We start from the raw sequence: 26,109 nt of genomic DNA on the forward strand, positions 1-26,109 counted from the left end.
TAGTTAAAGAATAAGACAGCATAAAGCTACGTTCAGACTAATTACAATGAGAAGGCACTTTGTTAGCCAATTACATACAAGTGCATATTTTCGAAAGATTACTTTGTAATCCACCTGGTGGCATAGTGCCTTCAAAGTTACAAATTAGTATTGTGATCCTATTTCATCATCTCTTGGACTCCAAAACAAGTTGTACTTTTACTTTTCAAAAATAAAGTTCTTCGACCTTTAAGAGACATAGGGGACAAAGATACAGTTAAAAATGTGGATGAAAGGGAACATTAACAGGCCTATTCAGAAATCTGTACCTATCTTGATTCACAATAAATTTTAAATGTTGGCTCTACCATAGTGGCAGCAGTAAATTTAAATAAGCCAACTGTATATCAGATTTCAGTTAGTTTTTAAAAGCACCTGCACACATTTAGCCTGACCAGCAGTCTACAGGGTGGCAGCAGTTAAAGGAGATGGCCTTTAACAGAAAGGCCACAGGTTTTAGATCTACAATACTGTTTGACCTTATAAAGTATGCTTTAAGGAGACTTTTAGCCCAACACACAGCAACAGAATAAACAGTCAATACCAACCTGAAAATGTTTAGGAAAGACAATGAAATGAAACAACAAGCTCTGATGTCCTGAATACAAGTTCCACTTGAAAGATCTCTTTTCTTGATATATTAAATATTAATAATTGAAATGACCATTGTAAGCAAAAAGCAGCAACAAATAGAAGAGGATGTTCATATTTCATAAGGACAATTTTATATGTAACACATACGAGAATAAAAACCCTGTTACGATTAATCTGTGATCTGCCGAGAGCCTCAGTTCCATCAACACAAAGTGCATGACCAAAAAGAAGATGAAATATGAAAGAGGTTATAAATAAATCAGCAAATTTCCTCCAACTTGCATCATGTTGTTAAATTCCAAAAATAAAAGAGATCAAAGCAGTTAAATTCTGCATAGTATATCATCACTGGCCAAACCGTCATGGTCAGCCAAAATCAGTGAAGTAGAAAGTGAGGCAGAAAGGTCAGGCAGCAGGAATCCTCTTCAGATGTTAAAATTGATCAGATTCCTTTGTCAAAGCCTACAAACCACAGGGGTTTAAAAAAAAAAAAACAATGACAAAAGAGAATGAAGCCAGTTTGATTATATCAGCTGCACAAGTTTACACCCCAAAAAAAAAATTGTTTGGTCACAAAGGAAACTCTGGTCTTTCGGCTGATGAGTCTGTTTATTTAAAGTCTTAAAAGGTAAAACAAGCAGAAAAATACCTCTGAGTAATACAGGAACCTGGTGAACTCTGCCCTCTGACCTACATCTCCATAAAACCATCAGGGAGTGACTGAATAGCTGGCATTTTCTGCATATGTGTACTATTTCGAATTATCAGAACCATTCTTCACACAGATCTCGTGACCCTGACGCAACATGTAACTTCCTGGTACTCTGTGTTGTGAGCATGACTTGTCACATTCAAATATGCACACACCCATAAAAAAAAAAACCCACACACATAATGACAAGGTGTGTAGATGTGTAAGTGGCTTGAGCACAGAGGGAAACATACAAATCTCTCCCATCAATCACTGAACATGTGACTTAAATCCTTATCTGCTGTGTCACAAGTGGATGAAAAACGACATATCACACACGTCCTTTTTAACGCAGCAGTTCCTGTCATGGGTTTTAGAGACATCCTGTCAGATACATACTTTTCATGGCTCACCTGGTTAAATAACCAACAAACAAATACAAATGTGCCTACCAAGAGAAAAAGTGCCAGATAAGGACTGCACCTTACTAAAAAAAATAGTGAAAAACACTTCGATTTCTCCAAGCCCATACCGGTATCTTCACTTCCCTGGTTTTGTCCAACCTGCTGTCTAAAACCTTGAGATATCCAATCATATACGACAAAGAAAAACAGCAAATCATCACATTTATCTGAAACCAGAGAATGGAACTGAAACCATTAGTCGGGTTTCAAAAACCTGCAGATTAATCAATTAAACACCTGCTGCAGCTTTATACATGGCAAATATATACAGGCTACTTTACTGACCCCAACCATAAGACCATTTTTTTTCTCTAATTACAATTTAAAAAGCAAGGGTCATAATATATTCAAGGACCAGACAATGACAATATGATACATCGGATAATCATTTTGAATGTGTAACACCAACTCCTACAGTGAATATATGTTAGATTATGAGTTATTGTTGGTAGGCTAGTGAGTATCCTCAAGACCATTATACTGTCTTTTAGAGTCAATCATCCCAAAAAATGTTTTGCTGGCCCACTTAAAACTGCAGGAGTTCTGAAAAGCTCGTGTGACGTATTTTGCTGCCAAGAAAGAAATAAATTCATGACGAACAAAAAGCAGTTCAAAGCCTCTCCCGACATCTTTACAGCAGAAACGGACCGTGGCCTGTATCATCTCCTCTGACAGGCAGCCAAGCCACTGTGACACATGATGAGGAACTCAAAAATACTGACTTTAAAATGCTCCTGGAGAAAAATTTTGAAAGCTTCCAGGAGTCTTGATAGGAGAGAGCAAGTATGTCACTGATTAGCTTGAGGCTTTTATGTTGAGACCTATTTATTCATTTATTCTACTCATAATATGTCACCTGGTGGAAATTGTGTTAATTTTCTTAGATTAGGCCTGTTAGGCTTCCATGATGTTTAACCGTTTTGCAATAACCTGTATAACAGGAAGTCTGAATAAGCCGTTTGAAATGAAGCTAATGTTTTATGTTGCCCTGAGTGTTTATAGCAGCACACCTACACTATACACTAGTGTATCACTCTGTGTGTTTACAAAACACTGACAGATGGGGGATGGGATTTCTAAGAATAAAATGCTTGCAAGTGAAGGTCTGTGGTCTACAGCATGCCATTACACAGGAAGGAAATGTAGTCTACCTCTTATTAAAACCCACAAACACATAGGCAGATACACACACCTTACAAACCCCAAGGTTAGGTGTTGCAAAAGTTGACCTAAAACATGCTCCCAAAGACAGGCTGAAAAAATGACACGCTCCCATGATACAAAATCTTACCCATGTCAATATGCTATGCACAGAGGAAACACAACATGTCCTGAAGAGAGGACAGTAAGACATAAAGGTTTTGCCCTGCACCTGTACACAACTGGGGTTGGATATACACATTATTGTTTATTTAGCATGACTTCTACTTTCCATGTAATCTGTTCATTTGCCTGTCTATCTGTTCTGTTTCCAAAAAGCACTCAGATACATGTTATGTCATCAGTGCTGTCTCATTTGCTTATTGTCAGTTGCATTTACTATCTAAAAAACTCATTTCTGATGAGGGGGTAAGCAGACAGAGAGAGATATTGGTGAGCTGGGCAGGAATGTAATAATTCATACACTAAAACGTATTTTGTCAGCTTGCATTAATAATCTGATCAATCAATTTATGAATTTGTAATCTTGAATTACCTTTTTCCCCCTAAAATACATAATTTGAGAGAAAAAGATGCAAACAAGTCATTGCCAGAGATAAAACAACATGGTGTTCAACAGTCTAAATTTGAAATATGTCCACATAAGATATTTTTTTTTTTTATTAGTCCCACAATGGGGAAATTTACAAGGTATCTACTACTACTGCTCTTCTACTCAGTTACAACAGCTATTTCTATCTTTATGCTAATTACTTCAAGGAAGTAATTCTGTAATATTCAGGCACGATTAGTATTAATTCTATCAGTCAGTAACAGAAAATGAAGTAACTGCAGGTCAGGAGTAAGTATGCAGAATAAAACTATGAATTACTGCTCAACAAATGTTTAATTTAATGTTACAAAGTCTTAATTTTAGTGCATCAAATTATCCATTATCCAAAGGTTTTTGATACCTGCCAGCCTTTCTCTGGCGGTATTTGTTTTTTGAAATTATGGTTTTGTTTCGCGCAGGCATCAGCAGGTCAAGTCGGGCTGGGAGGCAAGGATGCAGGTGGATGGAGGAATAAAGGAGTAGGGGCAGCGTTATGGAGAATAAAAGAGCATCAGAAAGAGAATGGCAGAGGAAGATTATAAGAGAAAAAGCAGCGGGGAGAAAGGAACTGACAGGGAAAAAAAGAGTAGTGAGGTAAAAAAGAGGCAGTGAAGCCAGTGTTTGCCCTTGAATCAGTAACAGCATCTCTCTGTCCTAGCCTAGTTTAGCTGCTCCTCCCAGCCTGAGCCCTGTCAGTGATAAATTAATAAGCACATGTCTTCAGGGGACATGGGCTTTTTCAGGCCTTGTTATCTTTTACCCTGACCAAACTAGCAGAATCTTCCCTATATTAATGTTACGGGTGTAGAGACTGTGCAACAAAAATAATATTTATTTTTAGAAAGATTCATCTTTACACAAAAAGGTGTAAGTTCAAAGGCAAAAACAATAAAGGATTGAGAAAAGTTGTCTATCTATTGCGTCATCCTTTCAACAGGATTTTCTTTGAAACTGAGACCAGTCCAGACTTCCATATTTGTTGGAGAGCTGCAAAACAATTAGTCGATCCACAATTAATTGACAATCATTACAATTATTAACTGACCGAACAATTATTCAAGAAAGTAATCAGTGTATTAGTCCATAATGAAATTAATCTGTTGTTGTAGTCTCTCTTACTGTATATTCTTCTATGAAACAAACTGCCAGGCTACCTACACTCTATCCGGCAACATCACATTTCATATGCATACTCTACGGTTCCACTCCAGTAAAACCAAAGCCTTCTGCAGCTAATGGTTAACTGCTACTATGCACTGCCAGGGTTAAGTGACCTCCTTAATAGCATCTGCTGAAGGAGGAGGGAGTTTCCCCTGAACCACTGATCTTCTGGTCTTAAGCCTGCTTCACTATACTCCAGGTTATCACAGTCTGCTCCAACCTTTGTGTAACTCTCCACTACATTTAATATAAGGGCTGACATGACATACAAGTGCTGTTAAGGGTACAATAAGATCCATTCTTTGCCAGCCTGAGGGACTGTGACACTGCAGAAAGCTTGAACGCCTACAGTGGAAACACAAGTGCAGCTCTGTGTTGGCAACTGTGGGAGTGGGGGAAAAGCAGCAGTTTGTTCAGGACATTTGCATAAAGTTTGCTTGGTTGCCATCTGGGTGAAGAGTCATACAGGTTCTTCTTCTTTCTGTCGAGTTTTATTTTAATCTTCCTAATCTTCCTATTGATTCTTCAAACAATTCAACTTTCCAAATATTTTCTGAATACTAAAAAAAACAAACAAACAAACAAAAAAACAAAAAACGCTTTTGATCACAACTCTTCACATAAAATCCTTTACGAAAACTCTGGCTAAACACTTTATTTTCATGAGGCCTTCACAACAACAACACTTTCTAACAGTGTTTGGCCTTGAACTAACCAAACCAATTTCAAAGTGTGAATACCACTTCATTACCAATGTTGATATGCAACACAGTATAAGGGAATTTACACCCAGTGCAGCTCTGCTATCATGAGTATCCCTCTATAATCTTTTTGACAAATGACAACTAGTCAATTAAGAGTGAACATGAACATTAAACAGTAAGTCAGGGCTTCATTCCATAACATTTTGTTCCATCCATGTGTTGCATAAAGACTGTGTTATCATCATTTTTAAGACTCAGTTTGGGATGACACTGATGTATTACACATAAATTTGTGGTGGAAGAAATAAATAAAATCATTTGCCTGGGAAGTTTGCAGGCTCAGAGTTTTTATTCATCTTAAGCCAGTCAAACTAGCCTGACTTTTACCATAGGTGAGGGCATGGGAGAGGGGGTGTGTCACTATTTTGTTGTGGCACATGGCAATACAAGATTGTGGACATTTGTATCATGGTTTGGGTCTTGGTTTCAGAATTGTTACACCCCCTGTGTCAGGCAGACTTGATTTGACATAGTAAAGAAGTAACAATATTCTAACAAGGTTTGACTGTGACATTAAATGTCTCTTTATTCCTTGCTGAGCATAAAATCATTTTCACTGTGATTAACAGTACACAGAACTCTAATTCGCAGTAGCATCAGAGCATCATGGTTTGAGTGTGATCCCAACCTTAGCAGGGCCTAGTCTGAGACAATGACATTGAGCTTTATTGATTTAATATTGATCTGTATCACCTCTCCCTCTTGTTGTGTCTTATACTGAAATTTCCAGACCACTGCACACTAAAATACCAGCCAGAATGCCTTCTGTCTTTGCTGCATTAAAAAAGAGATCCCTCTCCATCTGTTGCCTTCATAATCTTCACAGCACATGCCTGACAGCTCTATGAAAGCAGTGGCAGTGCAATGAGGAAGTGAGACTTCAGTGAATCAATGAGGAACTCCCAAGCCTGTTGTTAAATATCATTGAATAAACAGTCTTTGCTCTATTATACAAGGGCTGAATGAGATTCGGCTAACACAGAACAAATAGCTTACACAGGATAGTACGAGTCTTGTCATTTCCATCTGTGTGTGCACGCCTGTGTGTAAACAATAGATCAAAACACCAGCTGTGAGAGTACATTGACAAATGAGCAGGCAGAAGAGCATGCAAACAGTGACCAAGCACATTGACGGTGCAGTTCGAAGGACTGTCTCACTAAGCGTACAGGAAGTGACAGCTTTTTGTTGCCTTCCTTTACTTACATTTACCCCTTTTGAAGTTTTTGTTAAATATTTTAAAATGTAGAAATGTATTCATGGAAATTCATGGAAAGTCTTTAGGCTGTACAGTGCATGAATGTGTTTTAAGCCTACAAATCTATGCATTACAACATTTACGCTGTTCAGTTGCAGCTGTGGCCAAGAGTCAAATGTGTCTTTTCCACATGCACCTTAAACAACAGCTCTAGATCTATCGGAGTCAGCGTCATGTGAGGAACACGCACCAGAGTAGGTTTTCTGTTTAAGGTGCCTTTGTTAAATTTCCTTCTCTCTTTCACCATGTCTCAACTGAGGACAGAAGCAGCAAAATATGTCAGTAAAAGTCCATGTTTATGGTAGCCACTAAGCTGAAGCTATTCCTGGTGTTTTTAGTGGCATGTGGTTGTCCATGTACGCCAGTGGAAATCACATGGTGAAAGAGGAAATACATTTTTCCAAGTTTAATGAGAGACCAATAGAAATAGGATGCTGAATTCACAAACATTGTAGGTTGTAAGTGTAATGCTGACTAAATACTTGAGCTTGGCAATAATCAAATACTATCATTTGTGAACTTCAAGCAGAGTCATATTGTAAAAATATGATAACATATCAATATCAGAAAAATATCCTTAAACCAATCCTACTAAAGACATGACTGTATTGGACACTAGGGCTGCAACTTTATTCTATAAAATGTTTAAAAAATGGTGTCTTTAAAGCCTAATGATATGAAAAATGACAAAACTATTAACCAATTATCAAAACAGTTGTTTTTCATGCTGCAAATAAAATTGTGATCAGATTAAACCTATGTAAGCTGTAACATTTACCCCAGATCATTTGCCCCAAATGTGTCAATATGAAAAGAAATTTAAATGCCCTTGTATTCTATTAAAATTCAGTTCTACCCAGTAGCCAGAGATGACCAATTGAGCATAGCTCCAGGAAGGCACTATCTTATTGTAATTCATCTAGGTAAGCAATGACTCTCTGTCTAATGTGACCCAAATGGCTCCAGAGCAATATTGACTGGTTTTGGACACTGGGTCTGATGCCAGGTAACAGACTTTATTACTTTACCTTCCGATCCAAGCCACGCAACATTACTGCCAAGCTCAAGCCAAGAACTCTCAACTCAAAGGACAGAGTCAAATTAATTGATGCAGAACATTGGTCTACCTAAAACCAGGTGAGCAAGACTGACCTGAATTTCGCCTCTGAAATCTATGAAACAGAATTTAAATATAGCTGAATCGAAAAGGGATTTGTAAAAAAAATGTTTTTTCATTTGTAAGTTAAATGTACAAAACATGCATTCGGTTACAGGTTTGTAAATGTCAGAACTTGTTTTATGTTTTCTTCCATGTATCACTATAAATAAACCTTTGCTCATAGGGCTTTCCGATCACACATTAGTTTTAAAATAGTGTCAGGTAGAAAACTACTGACTTAATGTAAGGCAAAGGTGCTCTGGTGTAAACTGGTGTAAAAAATGGTACCACAGGTTACAAATGCAGGCTATGGTAGTTTGTCATCCTGTATTTAATGTTATGTGGCTTTCATGACTGAGCAGTCTCTCTTGTGGCTTGACACTTTGAGCAGATGCTGGACAGTTAGAGCACTGGTTTTAGACCTGCTGAGAACATGCTGTCACCCCCAGATTACTTCAACCCAACCAGCTGCTCTGCACAGGATTCCTCCAAGTGCCCCTTCTCCATACTCAAGTTGTGGCCTTCTTCTTCAGTCACTGTTTAATAGGGTATGGTACAAAAAATGTATTCAGCAACATATAGGTTTAATAAACACTACATAATTCTATGTGGTACCTACAGCAAAATTAAGAGCATGTCTTTCCAAATACCTAGCTAATAACAAATGACAATTTCTTGACAGAAATTATATAGTGACAGCTTTACTGGCTTGGCAGGTCTCTAAAAATCACACTGTATACATCATCACCATCATTACTATACCATGGTCTGGATTAACCACAAAAACATAGTCAACTGAGCAAAATGTAGCCAAAACACAGAACTGTCATTAGAACAAATTGCTGAATAGATACCTTTTGGGAACCTAGAAGATGTTTTGGTAAACACAATACTTTCAGTGGTAAATACTGAAATGTCTTCACCTCTGCAAGTTTTGGTTTCAACTAAAAGGTTTTGAGCTTGGGTAGCCATTTGTGAAATTCTCTTTCATAGAGCTGACAATGGTATGATTTATGAGCATTTAGAACTACCACAGTGAAGTGTTCAAAGCCATCTTCAGCTTTGATTTTCTGTTTTTTTAATGGATATCCAAATGTTGGATGACAATATTTTTTACACCAGGATAAGAAAAACTGCCATTGTGTGTTTTTTCTTTGATGTTCCTGGAAAAGATGAAAAAATACATGAATATAAGATTTTTTTTTCTGTAGAAGCCTTTTGTTACTTCAGCCACCTAATGGACTGTCTCTATTTACACAGTCTTTGGGCCAGGTCAGTGTCACTCTGTGTGAAACTGCCTTCAGACCTTTTTGGCTTAATGTACGCCAGGAGACAAAGCTCTCCACAGCTTCTTATTAAATACAGAGATATCTATTGCACTGCTTTGATTACTCCTTGAAATCGCTGCAGGCTATAAATGCCATCTTTTGATTCTGGTGATTACTCTATCTTACTCCAGAAAGACACAATAGCTAAATATTGATTTAAAAAAGCAAGTAGAACATATTTTTCATACAGGTGTGAACATATTAAGCAGACTGGGATTAGTCACATTAAATCTGGTGAATTTTTGGCAGTGTGGGTCCAGCTTTAGGGAGATTTGGACCACATTCGGTTTAGCTTGGCCCCAGTCCACAGTGTCTCAAACAACCACTCACTGACCGGGCTACAACAATCCCACACTGCAGGCAGCTGTGCGGTTATAACACAGCTGTGACTGCTGTGTGCGCCCATGTTTTCCTTCCATATAAAAACTATGGGTCATCTTACATACGCAGTCTTATCTCACACCACAGGAGGCTAGAGAGTTTTGATACTGTTGGTATGTGCTTACGTGAGATTCTTCACATAAAGGGCTGTAGGTTCAGCTTAGGTGAACTTAATGAGAATAACCACTTAAAATGGCCCAATGTATGCCTACACATTTCGTTAATACTGGGTGGTCTCAACATTCACAATAAGATTTTCTTAGATGAATGACATTAACATGATATTTTAGAGTTGTAACAGTCTTCTAAGACCTGGTTTGGGGACTCAGGTGAGCCAGTTAATCTGTAATAACTAAACTAGCCAGAGGTGTGAAATTAACTCTATAAGCAAAACTGCCAAATAGTCCCAATTCTCTTCTTTATACTTTAAACTAATATTTTTCTGTGTGCTTTTGGTGTGTAAGCTGATGCAACAATGTCATTTGTCTCTGTTGCCTACTCACTCTCACTGGGATCATTTTCCTTACTGCCGGTTTCATCATGTGGTGTATGGTGTATGTGATAATGTGATATTTATTTTTCACTATTTTCTGACATTTGATAGGTAAAATGATTGACTATTCAAGAAAATATTAAACTCATTCAAAATTTCAGCACTACACCTAGCTAGAACTAATGCATTGTAATACAAAAGCCCTGCATTCATGAGTATGGTCATTTCAGAAACTGCGGTTGTTGACTACCCCTTAATGAAAAAATATTAGAAATGCATCTCAGAAATATGCAACACACCACCACAAACTGTAGCCTTCTCCAAACTTCTGTATTATATGGCCTGCAGCCAATGACCATGAAGTTCAATCAACACCTCACTGAAACCATTCCAACCTAAATTTTACATTATAATCCTCATTATCTTTTTTTATGGATTTATGGTAGGACTGTTGCGTTAGACTGCATTTGTTCAAGCACAGGGCATCAATACTGGCTGTGGAGTGTAAAGTTGACAGTATCAATCTAAAGTGTATTACAGCAGCTGACTCGACAACAGTTTTACGGTTTTCTAACATCAGCACCACAGCAAAGTTAACCTTTACTCTAGTCTGTCTATAGACATATCTGCTGTCTCTTACTCAATAACCTGGCTGTTTTACAAACAGGTTAAACTTTACTGAGCTATAGGACATATTTTGCACAAGCCCCTGCAGATAAGATCATAGATCATGTGTATTCTGCAGATTAAATTTGTTGTTGTTGTCAAGATAATGAAGAAACTTAAACACACTGCAATACTGAGCAAAAGAAACCATTCTTCACAATAAGCGGTATACCTTTGAATCTTACTTTCCACCTGTATATTAGCATACTGTTGTATTTCACAAACTCAAAACTCAAAACTCATCAAGTCAGCACATAGCACAGAAGCAACGGAGCCTTGTGTGGCTCCAAGTAACTAGCTGGACTAGTTTTGTGTACCGTAAATACACAACTTTATTTATGTCAGTCTTGAATACACTTATCTAAGGGATGCTCTGACATATGCTCAAATACATAACACAGGTTTTGTGTTCCTGTTTTTTATTTTATGTCTAGCAGTTCTAGCAAGTTCATATTGCTTTTAAAACTGTTTCTGTCATGCTAAATCTGAGTTGATTAGAACTCCAACTAACAAATTATTTTCATAAGATTAATCTCCCACCTAATTTCCTGATAAACCAATTAAATGTTAAGTCTGTGTAGTGTCAAAAAGTACTGAAAAACCAAAGTAATGTCTGAAAACAGTCCAGAACCAAAAAAAAACAAACAAATATAGCAAATCCTCATACTCTAGAAATAAAAGTTAGTTGCAGCTCTACCAGTGACATCTGTTTGGTATTTATGCAGAGAATGATTAACCATTATCAGGATAGATGCTGATTAATGTTCTGTTAACAGTTAATCATTTGAGCTCTACAAACACTAACTTTGCATGCAACTTACCAGAAATTTACATAAGGATTTATTTTTATTCATACTAACTCAGTGTTTGAGTGTACACAGCAATGTCCTGCAGCATGCATTTGTAACACACATCAGTTCCTTCACATATGCCTACAGCACACCATATGGAGAGACCTGTGTTAACCTACACATGACTAATAAAACTCAACTGAGCAATCCGTTCTAATTCAGGGCAATGGCTGTATATGATTATGCAATATGGCAAAGGATTTCAGAGAGCCCAGAGATAGAGTCAGCCTTCACATCCTCAAAACGATGTAGCTGAATCTATTATTACATACACATAAAAAAAATTCTATTCATCAGCCGCAGCCAAAGTAGTTTCATGACAGTGATCGCTGTGCCACAAAACACCAGAACATTCCAGCACATACACTTCACTATAACCGAGCACAGAGAATCAGTGTAGACGATGAAGCTTTCCAGCAACAGTCATACCAGAAAACGAAACTACCGGCTACAGTTCAACAGAAAACTCCAGATACCAGTAGAACAGGATGTACGTTTCTCAACACTGTTGTGGACAATTACCGTCAAATCCAGGTGGTTCTGAATTGTCCATCGCATCTCTCACATTCTTCAAGAAGAAGCAATAAGACACACACACCTACTTAGTAAAAACAATAAAACAAACAGCTATCAAATGTGTGCATGACTCAAAGCAGGAGGCATTGTTCAGTTTGCTTAGGACATCCCAAAAAAAAACCCCATCACAAATATTTAATTATTTATGGCAGCTTTCTTTTTCTGTCTCCGAGTTAGCTTGCTGCGCCTGCGGAAGAGCCACAGATGTGATGGAGCTAGCCGTTAGCCGTTAGCTCCCAATTGAACACAAAAAATGGCACAAACGGCTCTTTAACACCCGCTGTGCACTTGAATATTACCCTCTAAATAACGATACGAACACGGCGGATAAACTCATAAACCACCTGTGGGCAAAAAATAATTAAACAGACAACACAAAGCGTCTGGCACAGTTAGCTTAGCTAGCTAGCATTAGCTACTAAAAGATGCTGAGTGAACCAGAGGAAGCGCTGTTAGCAGGAGAAGCTAATCAGTCGCTCCGGGGAAGCAGTTACCTTACCAGGTCAAAACAAACAGGAACGCGGAGCAAGATGCATTAATTTCTTATTTCTGCTGTGTAGCCGACGTCTGGAGAGACGGCAACTTCGACGAGATCAAAGCAGGCGGTGTAGCGATATCGTCGGGAACATTGCAAAGACACTCGAAAATAATGTGGTTCCTGATTTTCTCCTTTTTTTTTTGCTCGGATGCCCGTTCGCAGGTCGTTGCTTAGCGAGTCTAACACACACATACACACACACCCTCCAGGGACGAACCTGCCAAATACTGACCCCGCCTCTTTCACTGTGAACACAGCGGAGGACAGCTGCCAAATACTGACCCCGCCTTGCAGACAGCAGACAGACAGGGACACGAAACTCAAAATATGCAGACAGATAATTGTTGATGGCGTTGATCTCCATTGATAACGGTTTAACCAACTGACTTTCGCTGTCACAAGAGTTTATTTGCTCCCATCACACTTTTTATACCCACATTATATCTCATTATCAGTATCTGTTTCAGTTTTACTGTCTGTTTGTCGCATGTGAAGCAGAGCAGGAATTAGTTTACTGGTCTCCACTGAAAGAAAAGACCTTGATTGCTATGTGATTAAGGTGAAACTGGGGATTTTCATCATTTTCATTTCCTTTTCATGTTTCATTCATTATATGATGATTTAAGGGCTACACCATTTAATAAAATGTCCTTAATTTCTGATTAATTCTTCTAGATTAATTATTATAAGGAACTCGCTACTTCAGCTGCTTTTTATTTGTTCTCTGTGAAATTCTCTTGTGTGTGTGTATTATGATTTTATTCAGATATTCTATGCCTCTACAAAAGTACTTATATCCCCTTAAGTTATGTCTTTTATTTGATTACAATCATGAAACAGTGGGAAAGAGGGCAAAGTTTGTTATATTCAAGTGGGCAGGCTGGCCACATATATCTGCATGACAGAATAACAAACTAATTAACTGTAGGTAGTTTGCTTATTTAAATGTAATTCATTAATTGACTGACTTTAATGGCCCTTGTCACAGTATGACTATATACAAAGAGTCCACTAACCTGTGTTTTCTATTTAAACAATCTAACAATCTGACTATTCTTCACAGGGGCGTTTTACCCTTGAGCCTTATGTACATTTGTATATTTGTATGTAGTACAAGCATCAGCACTGAGATTCATTTTCTTCTGTGTTCTTATCCTATCCCATTTTCTTTCTCCCTTCATATGAGTTTTAATATTATTTGTGACACCAATATCAGGTGTGTACCAGTTTGTAATTCGGATTTAATAAATTTGTATGTTGCAGCACAGATGTTAACCTCTCATACAATTCCATAGAAATGTTTATGTGTTAAGAGTGACTAATTTCATCTATATTATTTCAATATATGAGCGGATGTATGTATATGTCCATTGTATTACTGTCTCATACGGTTGGCCTGATATGAGTCAGCTGGTACATACCACCACCTGGTGGACTGCTTGCCTCACAGCACTTTAGTTTTAGGGGGCTCTCTTTGTCTTCCTTCCCATTTACTCATCTGCTACAACACAGTTTTGCCCTTTGTTTCAGTTTACAACAATTATTTCACTGAATTGAAAGCAAACATGAGCTGCTCTATAGACACTTTATTGCTGTGTTTATTGTTTTATACTCAGTGGAACATCTAACTGTGTGTTTGGTGGGCCAGTCCAAACACTCACCCTCCAAATATCTGTTACCAAACCAAGATTTAAATAAACAAAAGCGAAAACAACTATAATGCAGTAATACAATAAACATGACACTATAAAGTCTTAAGGTGAATTCATTCTCACTAACATATAGGCTATGCTGGTCCATTTACAAAACTTTTCTTTATATATATTTATATATAAGATATAAAACAAGAGTAATGCACATTCTTCAAAAGGTAAATAAAATGTGGTGTTTTTGTATATATGCAGATATATTTGTGTGTGTATTCTGTTTGGTGGCAACAAAACAACACCCAACAGTCATTATTACAAAGTGTATCCACAGCATACAAAATAATAACACAACTGACAGTATTGTTCAGGAGATCTACAAGAGGAGAGATCATAAAAGAGCAATCATCACCCACATAGGTCTGTAGGAGACAGTGAAATGATCATTAGCAGTACAAATGAAAAGCCTGTCATATATTCAAATATATGCTGTATATAATCATTAAGTGTTGTTTTATATGTGAACAATGGATTAAGTTTTCCGCCAAATTATTATTTTTCAGGGATAAAAAAAGGCCAAATTTTGGAACCACGTGCACTGGTCCATTGCTTATTTTAATAACATAATAACACAGTCTATAGCCTGGTTTAAAGGATGAGTTTGATAGTATCCTGTATTTTTCTTACTGTAAACAAATCCCATGAAAAAAACCAAACCACCAATGAATTGATCCTACTAGCAAGTATTGTCTGTGTATCCAAATAGCTGATATAGTTCATTCCTTTGTGCTACAGATCACAATTGTTGTCCAGAAACCAGTATAAAAAACATATCAGTGATATCACTGTTGCACTAGCTGATATGGTTCTTTATTATTATGAAAATGGACATTGTAGCTCATTTGGAGTTATCACTGTGCTACCGTCAACACTAAAGAACCAAATGTGTATAAATCCACAGCTGAAAATCCCAAGCAAATACTTTACTCCTGTTTGAGCTATGCTAGCTGAAAATAACAGTGCCAAGCTGTTATTTAACCTTTTTTAAGTGTTAAAGTATTTATTTCTGATCTGTTTTTAAAGGTTTACATCTTCAGTGGGAATGATTGAGTTTGGGACTGATAGCGTAAAGAGACGAGATGGTGTAAAACATTGTTGATTTGGATATTTTTGTGGGATATTGGTTCACATTAATGAAAATAAAATATCACCAGTGTTATCATTTAAGGATGCTACCATAATTCATTATATTGGTTGTGTAGGGAGTTTTTATGAGATATTGCTCCATTGCACGTTTGTTTAAAGAGACCTTAACAGACCTTTTTTATGTAAACTGCAGACAGTCTTGCTTTCTTAGTGTTTTTAATAATCAAGTTTCGTCACAAACTCTAATGCACAGACTGTAATATATGTAGCAATGGCACATATCAACTATTTGTATTCTTTAATATCTATTGAAACTGCACCCTGCAGGTTTAGTGAGATAGTATTTTACAAAATGTATGCTGCAGAGTGGTGTGTTTGTTTGACACATATGACTAGTCATGGACCTGATAAACACACACACAGTGGTAGATCTCCTCTATCTGACAGAACAATAGAAACTTCTGGATTATATGTAACCACTGCCTCTCCTATACACATTCAGAGAATCAGATTCTTGAGAACCTTTTCTGTTGCATTTGCACTACGACCTCTTAAACACAGGTAACCAGATCCTAAAGGTTGGCATTGTACAAATATCCTACCTGTCATATTGAATACAGAGCAGTGAAAATCTTAACAACAGAAACACCTACACTGTATTTGTCAAAGGAAGGTTTGCTCATTTCTTGAGAATGACACATTCTTCATTTTGAAAGAAGCCTAAAACCCAAAGCAAAAGAGAAGTCCCTTTAAATCATATCTGTACAAACCTACAACTGTTTGAACAAAAATGGTGGTGTCTCATCCACTATTTGACAAGTATAACTACAGTTGTAAAGACTGGAGTGGTGAGTGACTGTAACTACATTGATGGCCAACTAAAATGAGCCCACCAGCTTATATACGAACTAAAGATATCTCTTAATGCGTTTGACAGATCTCAGGCAGAGGAGGGAGAAGTACTATTTGACTGTAGATTACATCTTGTACTTCATAAAAACAGTCCTTGTGATGGTGTTGTCTTTTTTTTTTTTTTTTTTAAATCTCACTTGATCCATGTGTGCTGGGTAGCCAATGTTTTAAGCTTCATACACCCTGAGGAAGAAAGAAGAAATAAGAGTTAATTTTGCTGTGATTTCAAACATTTGTTCAGACTCACTCCTTCAGCTGCCTTCACATTAGATTTTTCTTCCAGGATCATTTACTACCTCCACCGTGTGTTTTCCTTTAGTCCCTGAGCAAATAGAGATCAAATGTTTCTTGTATTGAATTTGTTGACCTTGTGGATGTAAGTGGAAGGGTGCAGGTTTAACCACTCTGTAACCCACAGAGTTCCTGTGGAAATTTGCCTGTGTACTAAGCAAAATACTGCATCCCTGCTTTCTCCACAGGGCTTTTGTCTGTGATTAACCATGACCTCTGACCTCCTTGTGGCAAAGAGAAGGTGGGAGGATGGGTTTCAACAATACGAATCAATAAAGCATCACAGAAAAGCCACTGGACACGATTTACAAGTTAGAGCCAGTGATAACAGAGGTTGGTACATGAAAGGGTATGTGTGGATGTGTGCGCGGATGTATGCAATCATCAGTTATGAGCATTTTAGGTTTGGTTCTTAATATGGCAAAATGTCATTTTTACACTTCACTTTTTTCAACAGATTGAACAAATATATCAATAATATGTTGATTATTGATCTTAACCCTCCTGTTGCCCTTCGTATTCCGTATACTTTTTTCTTCTTACTATTATTCAAAAAAATTCTTCAGAATCACGAATGTCATGCACAACAACAAATTCTACTACTACTACACACACACACACACACACACACACACACAAAGGCACATTGTCGGCCACCGGGTCACTTTGACCCAGAGGACAACGTGAGGGTTAAGAGTTGCTGGCAGGCAGATTTTGTTACCTTTGGACAGCCAGGCTAGCTATTTCCTCTTATTTCCAGTCTTTGTGCTGTGGCTTATTGCTGTGATAAAATTGGAAAAGATTATGATCTGAGATCATCACCTGTGCTTGTCCTTCCAGATGCGGAACCATTTAACCAGGTTCTTGGTGCTCTGAAGTTTGGGGTGAAGACAGTACTCCTGGCCTTTGAACCGGGACACGTTCTCCATCGTCACGCTGAAGAGGGGAGCAGAGAAGAAACAAGAAAAAGAAAGTTGTTAATAAACCCAGAACGTCTAATGTAATCACCAAAATATTCTGCCTTCAGCAGCCTGATGTTGGCATGGTAGTTGAAAACATTTGGCAAGAAAAGCATAGTATATTGGAGAAGAGTTGTGCAAATAATGTAATATTTTGCACCTCCATGTGAGTTTAATTTAAGATTGTAGGGGAATAAATCAGTTAGACAGAAAAATGTGTACGAGTTTTCTCCCAGACAACAGAAAGGGCAGCTAAAATATTCCAGAATCTGCATATTACATTATATTGTAATTTTTGAAGCAGTGTTTTGTCAGGAAAAAATAGACTCCTTGTGCAATCACATGCCAACAAGATGTTTGGAGATTTAGACAGCCATGCTAACTTCAACAGTGGGTTATTTTTAAATTCAGTGGAGCTGAATAGAGGAAAAATGCAGATTTGGACTATTTCAAACCATCTGACAGCCAGTCTGAGTCATCTGAATAGAAACTGGTCAAGTTGTCACATGGTTGACATGTTTTTGCCCCAAATTTTAGCTGCTATTCTTTGCTGCCCTCAATAACATTTCCACAGTTAAATGCCCTCATGATTCAAAAGATCAGCTTCCACTGGGCGCCCAGCTTCTTGGCAATGAGGCAATATTATGGAGGTGCCACTTAAAAATGTGACATCTAAGCTCATTGAATCAGTTGCTCTGTCTGTAACCCTCTGCTTAAGGCAACGGTAGAGACAGTCTGCCTGCATGTGGCATATTCAGGCCAAACAAGAGAAATGTGGGAAAAAACACCCACCGTGCCATGGGGCCTCTCCATCCAGTGACACACTCAAAGGCTCAACAAACCATGAATGTTCAATGAGTTGACTGGAAGAGAAAAGGCTTGATTCTCGATAAAAATGTTGCATTCAGTAGTTGTGTGGATTAGATTAAAGGCTTTTGCATCCGTTTTACTGCCCATTCAGTTGTCACTTTGTTTGGCTATTGAGGTTTAGTTGGGTAGCTCTACATGCTTTGTCATGGAAGAACTGAGCTCTGAGTGTGTGTTTGATAGATAGAACATGAAAGCGCTTTTGTATGCATGCATGCCAACAGTCTCATATCAGCAAGGCTGTAATAAACGCACCCGTAATGCTTATTCATGGTTGCTTAGCAGGGGTGAAATTTTACCTAATTACTGTGTTAATCTGGGCTTTAGTTCCTCCTCATTATCATTCACCTGGGCAGCTGAAGTGCTGCCACTGGCTCTAAAAGCTCATATGGTTCACAAAATGTTTCATGAGCTCAGCAGGAGGAGAGACACTATGAGAGAGCTGAAAGAAGAATGGAAGGGCAAAAGGATAAAAGAAAAAAGGAAGAAGCGATAGAAGTCAAATGTACTTCACCTAAGTTTATCCACGTTTTTCTACTTTTGCTTCTCCACTACTACATTTATTTGTCACCTGCGACTACTAGTTGCTTTGCAGATTTAAAGCACGAAATATTATGATGATTGTTATGATTATTATATTAAACTGGCAAAAAGTATAGAATGCAGCTAAAAATGAGTTATACCCTCTACAACATTAAATGCTTCTTACATGTTAACATATCAGTGATGATAATTTAATACTCAAAATTAGGTTTCCTGCATAATACAGTCTGAAGTACCTTTAGCTACAGCGTTTTTATAATGTGGTATTACTACTCCTACTTAAGTATAAGATCTGAATATGCCCTCAAAAGACATGTGAGAAAAAGACAGAAAGAATGATGAAGATAAAGAGCACCAATAACAAACATAATGAGTGACAAGAATAAGAAGAGGAGAAATATCATAAAAGAGAAAGAGTAAGATAAAATGTGTAAATTTAAAAATGAAATATAGAGGATATGGAGAAAACAGAAGGAAATAAAGAAAGAAAAGGGACGTTTCGGGGACTCTGAGTTTGTGTGTGTTTGTGGTTAGGAGTGGTCGCCCAGAATGCCAAACTGAGCGCCATAAGCCAAACGGCCACAACAAAGGCCAGAGGGGGGACTCTCTCACTCATTTCTCTCCTGCTCTCTTTCTTTCTGTGGCTTTCCGGAGCCCACTGAGACTCATTTTTCATTGGGCACTAGCAGCTGGTGGCCCCCATCTCATGCTAATAGAGCAGCCTTAAATAATAGCTACGAGGCAAGTAACACACACCATAGACCTGTGGGTCAACAAAGACCAAATCAAATCTAGTACTTCTCAGGGCTTTTCAGTTTTTTTTTTTGAGGGGGGCACACACACACACACACACACACACACACACACACACACACACACACACACACACACACACACACTACACACTACACCCACTGATCAACACACACACACACAAAGACATGTATTGTTATTCTTTTAATGACTTTTAAAATGGCATCTGTATCAATATTAGAGCTGCAACTAATGGTTTCTTTTCATTACCAATTCATATGTTGAGACATTTTGTAAAGACTAGAATAAACATCTAAAAATAAATGGACAGGAAATTTCACCACTGTACTGCCAAAAAAATCTCAATCTGATTAATAACTAATCATAAAGAATACGATTAATGATTTACATTATGGAATTATTTGTCCCCAAAAAGGACTGAGGCTGTGTAAACAGATTTATTCATGTCACATCCACACAATCTGTTTTCTTAGTTGCTTGCTGCTGTTCCAGGTTGTGTTCCCTGTGTCATATTGTACTTTGCCAGCAGGTGGCAGCAGAGTTTATGACTTAAAAACTGGCACTAGGGAGGGCTGACATAACATTCCCATCTGTTGTCCCTTCATGTATCTCTGACATGAAACTTCAAATAAATTCCACACAGAAATAACATCTCACATTTCGAGCTCTGCGGGAGAAGTGAACCCCAACACTTGAACTCATACATAAAACACATAGTACATAATGTATACACCAGTTTATTTATTTAGGACTGGAGTGTCTGTCTGAGCGCCACAGGTTACTTCAAGTCTGTTTGGATCTCTTTAGTAGAGGAGGCCTAGTTATCATCAGAGAGATTCATGCTGCATTCCATGATAGCTTAGATTGAACATAATAACTGTGTGTCTGCTCAGGCTGTGATTTAATGGGCCAAAGGTCAGATGGCAGAGTGGGAGGATCAAATACTCAGTTGCAGACCTAAAGCTTTAGGCAGGGGTGTAACAACCTGTCCAAAAAACAGAGATTCATTTTTGGGATGACAGGTGAACATACACTGTTTACATACAAAGATGCACTGTATATTATCTAAGGTGTTACACATAGAATATTTGAATGTATGATAATGCAGCAATAATGCTTTAATTTATTGTCAAACGTGTGGAAATAAAGCTTAATCTCCCATCAGACTGTCAAGTAGAAAGTACTTGAAAGTTCTGGAAAGCTGTGCCTTTTTACCTCCCAACCGTTCCAACTGATAAATCATCCTTACCTCCTGGCTGTGGGGTGTAATTAAATCATCACTTCATCATCACACTGTAAATCCTCCTAAGTGCTTTAAGCACGGACGACTGAATGTTTTGATAATGCCTGTAAAGCTGCCAGATATTTTTATGGTATTTTGGAGTACAGTCGTAGCACAGTTACAACTGTATATCTGGGTGTCGAGCAAGCACGAATACAACTTATTTGTAGTGCATGCAGGGAGATAGACGGAGAAAAGAACTGGGGGACAAAAAGAAGAAGGAGAAGAAGAAGAAGAAAAGCAGGAACGTGAAAAGTTTAAAAAAAGAATACAAAGGATGAGGAAGATAAGGTGGAGAAAACAAGCTGATGAGGAGAGATACAAGGAAGCATGATAGATGGAGAAAAATGAGAGAGACTGAGAGAAACTAAAAAAGTCTGACTCACAATATCATCTTCTCTTGGCAGTATGGGTGTTTGGGTTTGATCTCCAGCTTCTGTACATCCTTGTATCTGATCTTTGGTCCTTTTCTGGTGCACCTGCACTTGTAGGCTGTGGAGAAATGAAACACATGGGTGTAATCAAACTGTCGTTAGTCATTGTATTTTCATATAGCAGTACCATAATGAAGTTGTAGCTTGGGAGATTTAAAAGGAGCAGTGATATAATGGAAACTGACCATCTGGAAACTAAATTATGTGACGGGTTATTAAAGTTAGTGTCATAATTTCTTCCAGCAGACTGATAGGAAAGTTAATCCTTTGTGATTTGACAACAAATTGGCTCTCAATCATCATTAAATCCCCGGTTTATCTTTAAATTACACACTGACGAGGAGGATTACTTGTGCCAGGATTTCAGTCTGGTACCTCACTGCTACAGCTTCACATCTAACAAACAGTGTTACTGGATTCATGCATCACATATAAACATGTTCAGCTTTTGCATCTTCTAAAGCTATTGTTCACTGCACAGCTGCACAATGAAATTATTTGACTTGCTGGTAAATCCAAAGCAGCTCTGATGATTTGTGAATTTAAAAAAAATCAAAGGAATTCAAGTCAGTCAAGGAGAACCTGTGGCTTCAACTGTCCTGCAGCCAGTGGGAAATCCACTTTTTATGCACTTGCTGCTTTCATGTAATACTTGTTGTTTTAAAAATTATTGCATTATGAGCACAGGGAGGCAAGCAAGCAAGTGTTCAACTGCAGTTACACACAATCTCACTTCTTAAGTATCTGTCTACATTTACTTGTTTCTATCAAACATCTTCTCTAGGTTCAGTGTTGTTATTGTGTGCTGCTGAATAAAGGCAGAGGAAATTATTTTTTCTGGGTTGTATATCTGTATTGGGAGGTGATGACCTGGATAGTACAAGGTTTCCTTCATCCATCACGTGCTATCTGTCCTGACCGCCTGCCTCTAAATCTGTCACAAGCCCCACAGTGGTGCCAGCACTCAGCACAGACACACTGGACAACAAAGGCCAATAAAACTAGGGAAACACTGAGGTTAGTATATCCATGTATATCATCGGAACTGTTTAATGGGGGAAAACAACTCCAACATTCCACACAGTTTAGAGAGAGGGAGATGGGATCTACTTTCTAAATTTAAGTACTTGTTTACTTCCATTTTCTTCCATCTATCTGATGATAATCAATCATTTTGGTTTCATATGATGAAAAAGAAAACTTTCCAATGTTTTGAGTGTAAGTTGATGAGTGCTGGTTTCCCCTCATTCTGGCCAAAACAAATGATGGTATGCCAGCAAATATAACTGAGACATTTCTCAGAAAGTTGACAAATATCACTAATGCTCCTCATTAAAACAGACATCTACTTTTCCCCCAAAACTTGACAGTTGCAGAAACAAGGCCATCCACTGCAGATATTAGGGGGGAAAAAAGGCATTTATTCCCATCAGTTCTCACCAGTTCCCCACCCCCTTGCCACATGGCTCCATGAATATTGGCTTTAAATTATTTCAGCTACATATGGTGAGCTTCAGTTGTCTTGCCAGCCACACAGAATCCCAGAGTGGTGTTCGGGGAGCGAAAACGCTTGAGAATGCCAAATTAAGACTCGCGATGAGATCAGATTTTCACACCCCATAGCTGTATTCATCAGCGAAATCTAGCTTTAGGAAATTCTCCGTGTTCGTGGATAAAATTAGGTAATGAACAAAGTGCATGCAGCAGGTGTCACACTGGTGATGTCAATATAAAGTAATTTTGTGAGCACGCAAAGGCATTACTGAAACACTTAGAGCTGAGTTGTTTACCTAACTTGTGCTGGACATTTGCGGACCTTTGACAGCAACTTCACGCATGGTTCACACACACTTTTGGATAGGCAAGACTGATTTTGCGCTTAACTGTTCCCTACACTTCCCTCCTTTTACACATAAGAAATCAAATGAGGAGTCAAAAACATATATGTCTCCACCTATTGTTTGTTTTTCAGTTACATCCTCTCCAGATCTGCTTACATGGCCTCAGTGCAAAGCAAAACAACAAACTAACGACTAATTCAACAAAAGATGAACAAACGTATTTCAATTTACCTTCTGCGTTCAGGAAGTACAAGGCCACCACTAAAAGGAGTAACACCGCTGTGCACCGATGCATGTCTTCACAAATAAAATAGATTGGATTAGAATGGATAGAATGGATTTTTTTTTTTTAAATCTAGCTTCTCAAAATCCGAGCTCTCCAAACGGTTTCTTAGAGTAAACGCACAAAAATAGAAAGAACAAAAAAGTCTCGAAAAAAAAATCTTCGAAGTGCAAATAATATCCACTTGCAGTGAGTGTTGGATGGCAGAACTAAAGGAGCGCTGAGGGTTTTCTGCTTTTTGGAGTCCCTTTGGAGCGCTGATTGTGCAACTCCGTCAGTGCGTCCTGAGCGCTTGGATGAATCTCCAATCACTCGTGTGGGTTTCTCTCTCTCTCTCTCGCTTGCTGTGTAGAGGCAGGCAGGCAGCTCTTTTAAAAAGCAGCCCGCTGTCCCCCTCTCATTAATATGCACGGCCAGACAACGAATCAAACACTTGTGGCCTGCGAGGGAAAAGTGGAGAACGTGGGGAAGGGAGGGAGGGATGGAAAAACACAAAATACACATATTGTCCAGGAAAATGAGGGTGGAATGACGTCTGCTGTGATAGACTCTGGTGACTACTTCATGTCAGGCTTCTGACCTGATCAAAATCTGACAGAAAACTTTGAGGGTGTAGATAAGCGTCAGAGGAAAGGCAGAATTAAAGTGGAAGACATTTCAACGTTGCAACAACGGAATCCAAGTATTTCTATGAGATTCTGTATTGTAGTTTTGTACGTGCTGTTTCAAGTGAGTCCACGTATTTGCTTACAAAAAAAAAAAAAAAAAAAGAAAAACAAAAGTTTCTCTGGCTTTCAGGACCTTGTAAATCTCTGTTGATGAAAACCGTAATTTACACACACTCCATTACCTAACACGTCCCAGGGTTGAAAAGGCAACGCCAAACAGGGTTAAGCGTAGAACGGTTGAAAGTTTCAACAACAGAGAGGCATCTCTATGAGTTTCTGGACAGTAACTTCTGTGTGTGCGGTTGCGTGAGTCGACGGGGTTTTATACAGAAATGTAAAAGTTAGAAAGTTTGATTGGTTTCCCTCTGGCGGTCAGAGAATATGATGGTCGATGGTCGATGGACCCGTCCGCATTTATGGGCGATGAGAATGCCAGATGGATTGGTCATCACTCTGGAATATTGCCATGCCTGTGCATAACCGTGGTGAAGTCGTGTAGAACCACCAGCACATGAGACATGAGGCTGGGAGCTTCAATTATTATTATTAGGAAAGTATGGAAAAGACTGACAGACTGATTGCTCTTTCATGATTCAGTGGGGGGTGGGGTGGTGGTGGTAGTGCATGGCTGTTCTTAGTTGGTGGGGCAAATTGTCTAGTTGAGTCCAATAACAAAGGCTCCAGCAAGCTAACTAGTTGTGTGGCCTTGTACAGGCAGCATCAAACTTTGGGGCCATTCCAAAGGCCTCACTAAACTATCTAATAGGTAGTAGCCATGGGCAGTGTGTACAAAGGCCAGGGACTTAATCAACAGGAACTTACGACCTGTGTTTACTGAGAAATCCTCAGTCAGGGAAAATAACTGCAATCCCCAATCCCAATCGCAAGTGGGGTTCAGGGAGTTACCCACCGCCTTTCAGTGAAGAATAGACACTTAGATTCACTCACTGTGGAATATGTGCAGCCCCAGGTATCTAAGGGCATTACAGACTTGTTATTGGTCAGCTCATGTAGCTTAACACCACTTATCCCTCTAAGAAGTAAAAAAGCACCTCCTATTATATTTATTTGCACCTCCAACAAAATGGCATGCAATTGTGTCACTAGTGGGACATATTGTTACAACTGCAATAAAAATCTAGACAAACATCTGAGCATGTGGTGCACAGCGGGCCTTTAGAGCTTTTTAGCTGAAAACAGATGCCTGATTTGGCATGAAAATGACACTATGCAGTGAATGAATGAACAGTTAAGTTTCAGACTGGACAGTTAGACGATGAGCTGAAACATGCTGTGACCCATTTCACACGGACACATTGTTTTCAAACTGTCACTGACACATTATTATAAAAGTCAGTCAAACTTATTGATTGATGCATATAAACCCCTTTTAATGAGCTATCAAGAGCATGAGAAAGGTTTGTGTCACATAATACAACATTTTTACTTTGCGTTTTATGTTAATTCAGTTCACCTTGTTTTAATTATGCTGTAGTTTTGGTGAACTGGTTTGTGTCACACTCCATCATTTTTGTACATCAGTTCATTTCAAATCATTAGAATTCAGCCATGACATTATTTCTGTGTATGCAGAGGTTTAAGCTCTTCTATTCTGTCCTCTGCATATGAATAAATGCAGCCATTGTATCTGGGGATGCCATCAACCTGAACCTTTGGCCTGTAAGAGATAGCCCTGAGAAGAAGGTCTACCCCCTCCCACCTGGGACGCTCTGACCACAGGATTGAA

The 26,109-nt window shown here is 38.4% G+C and overlaps 2 protein-coding genes across 2 annotated transcripts in view; both read right to left on the reverse strand.

The window, feature by feature from the left end:
- The window catches only part of fam13b (family with sequence similarity 13 member B), a 71,848-nt gene extending 58,901 nt beyond the window's left edge, over positions 1-12,947 (reverse strand). The window contains exon 1 of the mRNA XM_018693702.2: positions 12,678-12,947. The gene's annotated coding sequence lies outside the window, so the exon portion shown is untranslated. The remainder of the gene's footprint in view (positions 1-12,677) is intronic.
- Positions 12,948-14,296: 1,349 nt separating this feature from the next.
- On the reverse strand, positions 14,297-24,053 carry cxcl14 (chemokine (C-X-C motif) ligand 14). Its single transcript, XM_018693703.2, has 4 exons — positions 23,643-24,053; positions 21,523-21,628; positions 17,534-17,647; positions 14,297-16,603 (listed from the first exon to the last, which is right to left on the reverse strand). The coding sequence occupies exons 1-4, from the start codon at positions 23,704-23,706 to the stop codon at positions 16,588-16,590; spliced, it is 300 nt and encodes a 99-aa protein (XP_018549219.1). The 5' UTR covers positions 23,707-24,053; the 3' UTR covers positions 14,297-16,587.
- Between the last annotated feature and the right edge of the window lie 2,056 nt (positions 24,054-26,109).

Source organism: Lates calcarifer, linkage group LG8, assembly GCF_001640805.2.
Source record: "Lates calcarifer isolate ASB-BC8 linkage group LG8, TLL_Latcal_v3, whole genome shotgun sequence".
In the NCBI taxonomy this organism is placed as follows: domain Eukaryota; kingdom Metazoa; phylum Chordata; class Actinopteri; family Centropomidae; genus Lates; species Lates calcarifer.

Bases quoted from the DNA above. Each gene is read 5' to 3' on its own strand.
- cxcl14 (XM_018693703.2), bottom strand. From the start codon at position 23,706: ATGCATCGGTGCACAGCGGTGTTACTCCTTTTAGTGGTGGCCTTGTAC. The intron at 21,629-23,642 runs GTAAATTGAAAT...ATTTCTCCACAG, and splicing joins GTACTTCCTGAACGCAGAAG to CCTACAAGTGCAGGTGCACC. The intron at 17,648-21,522 runs GTGAGTCAGACT...TCCCCTCTTCAG, and splicing joins TGCCAAGAGAAGATGATATT to CGTGACGATGGAGAACGTGT.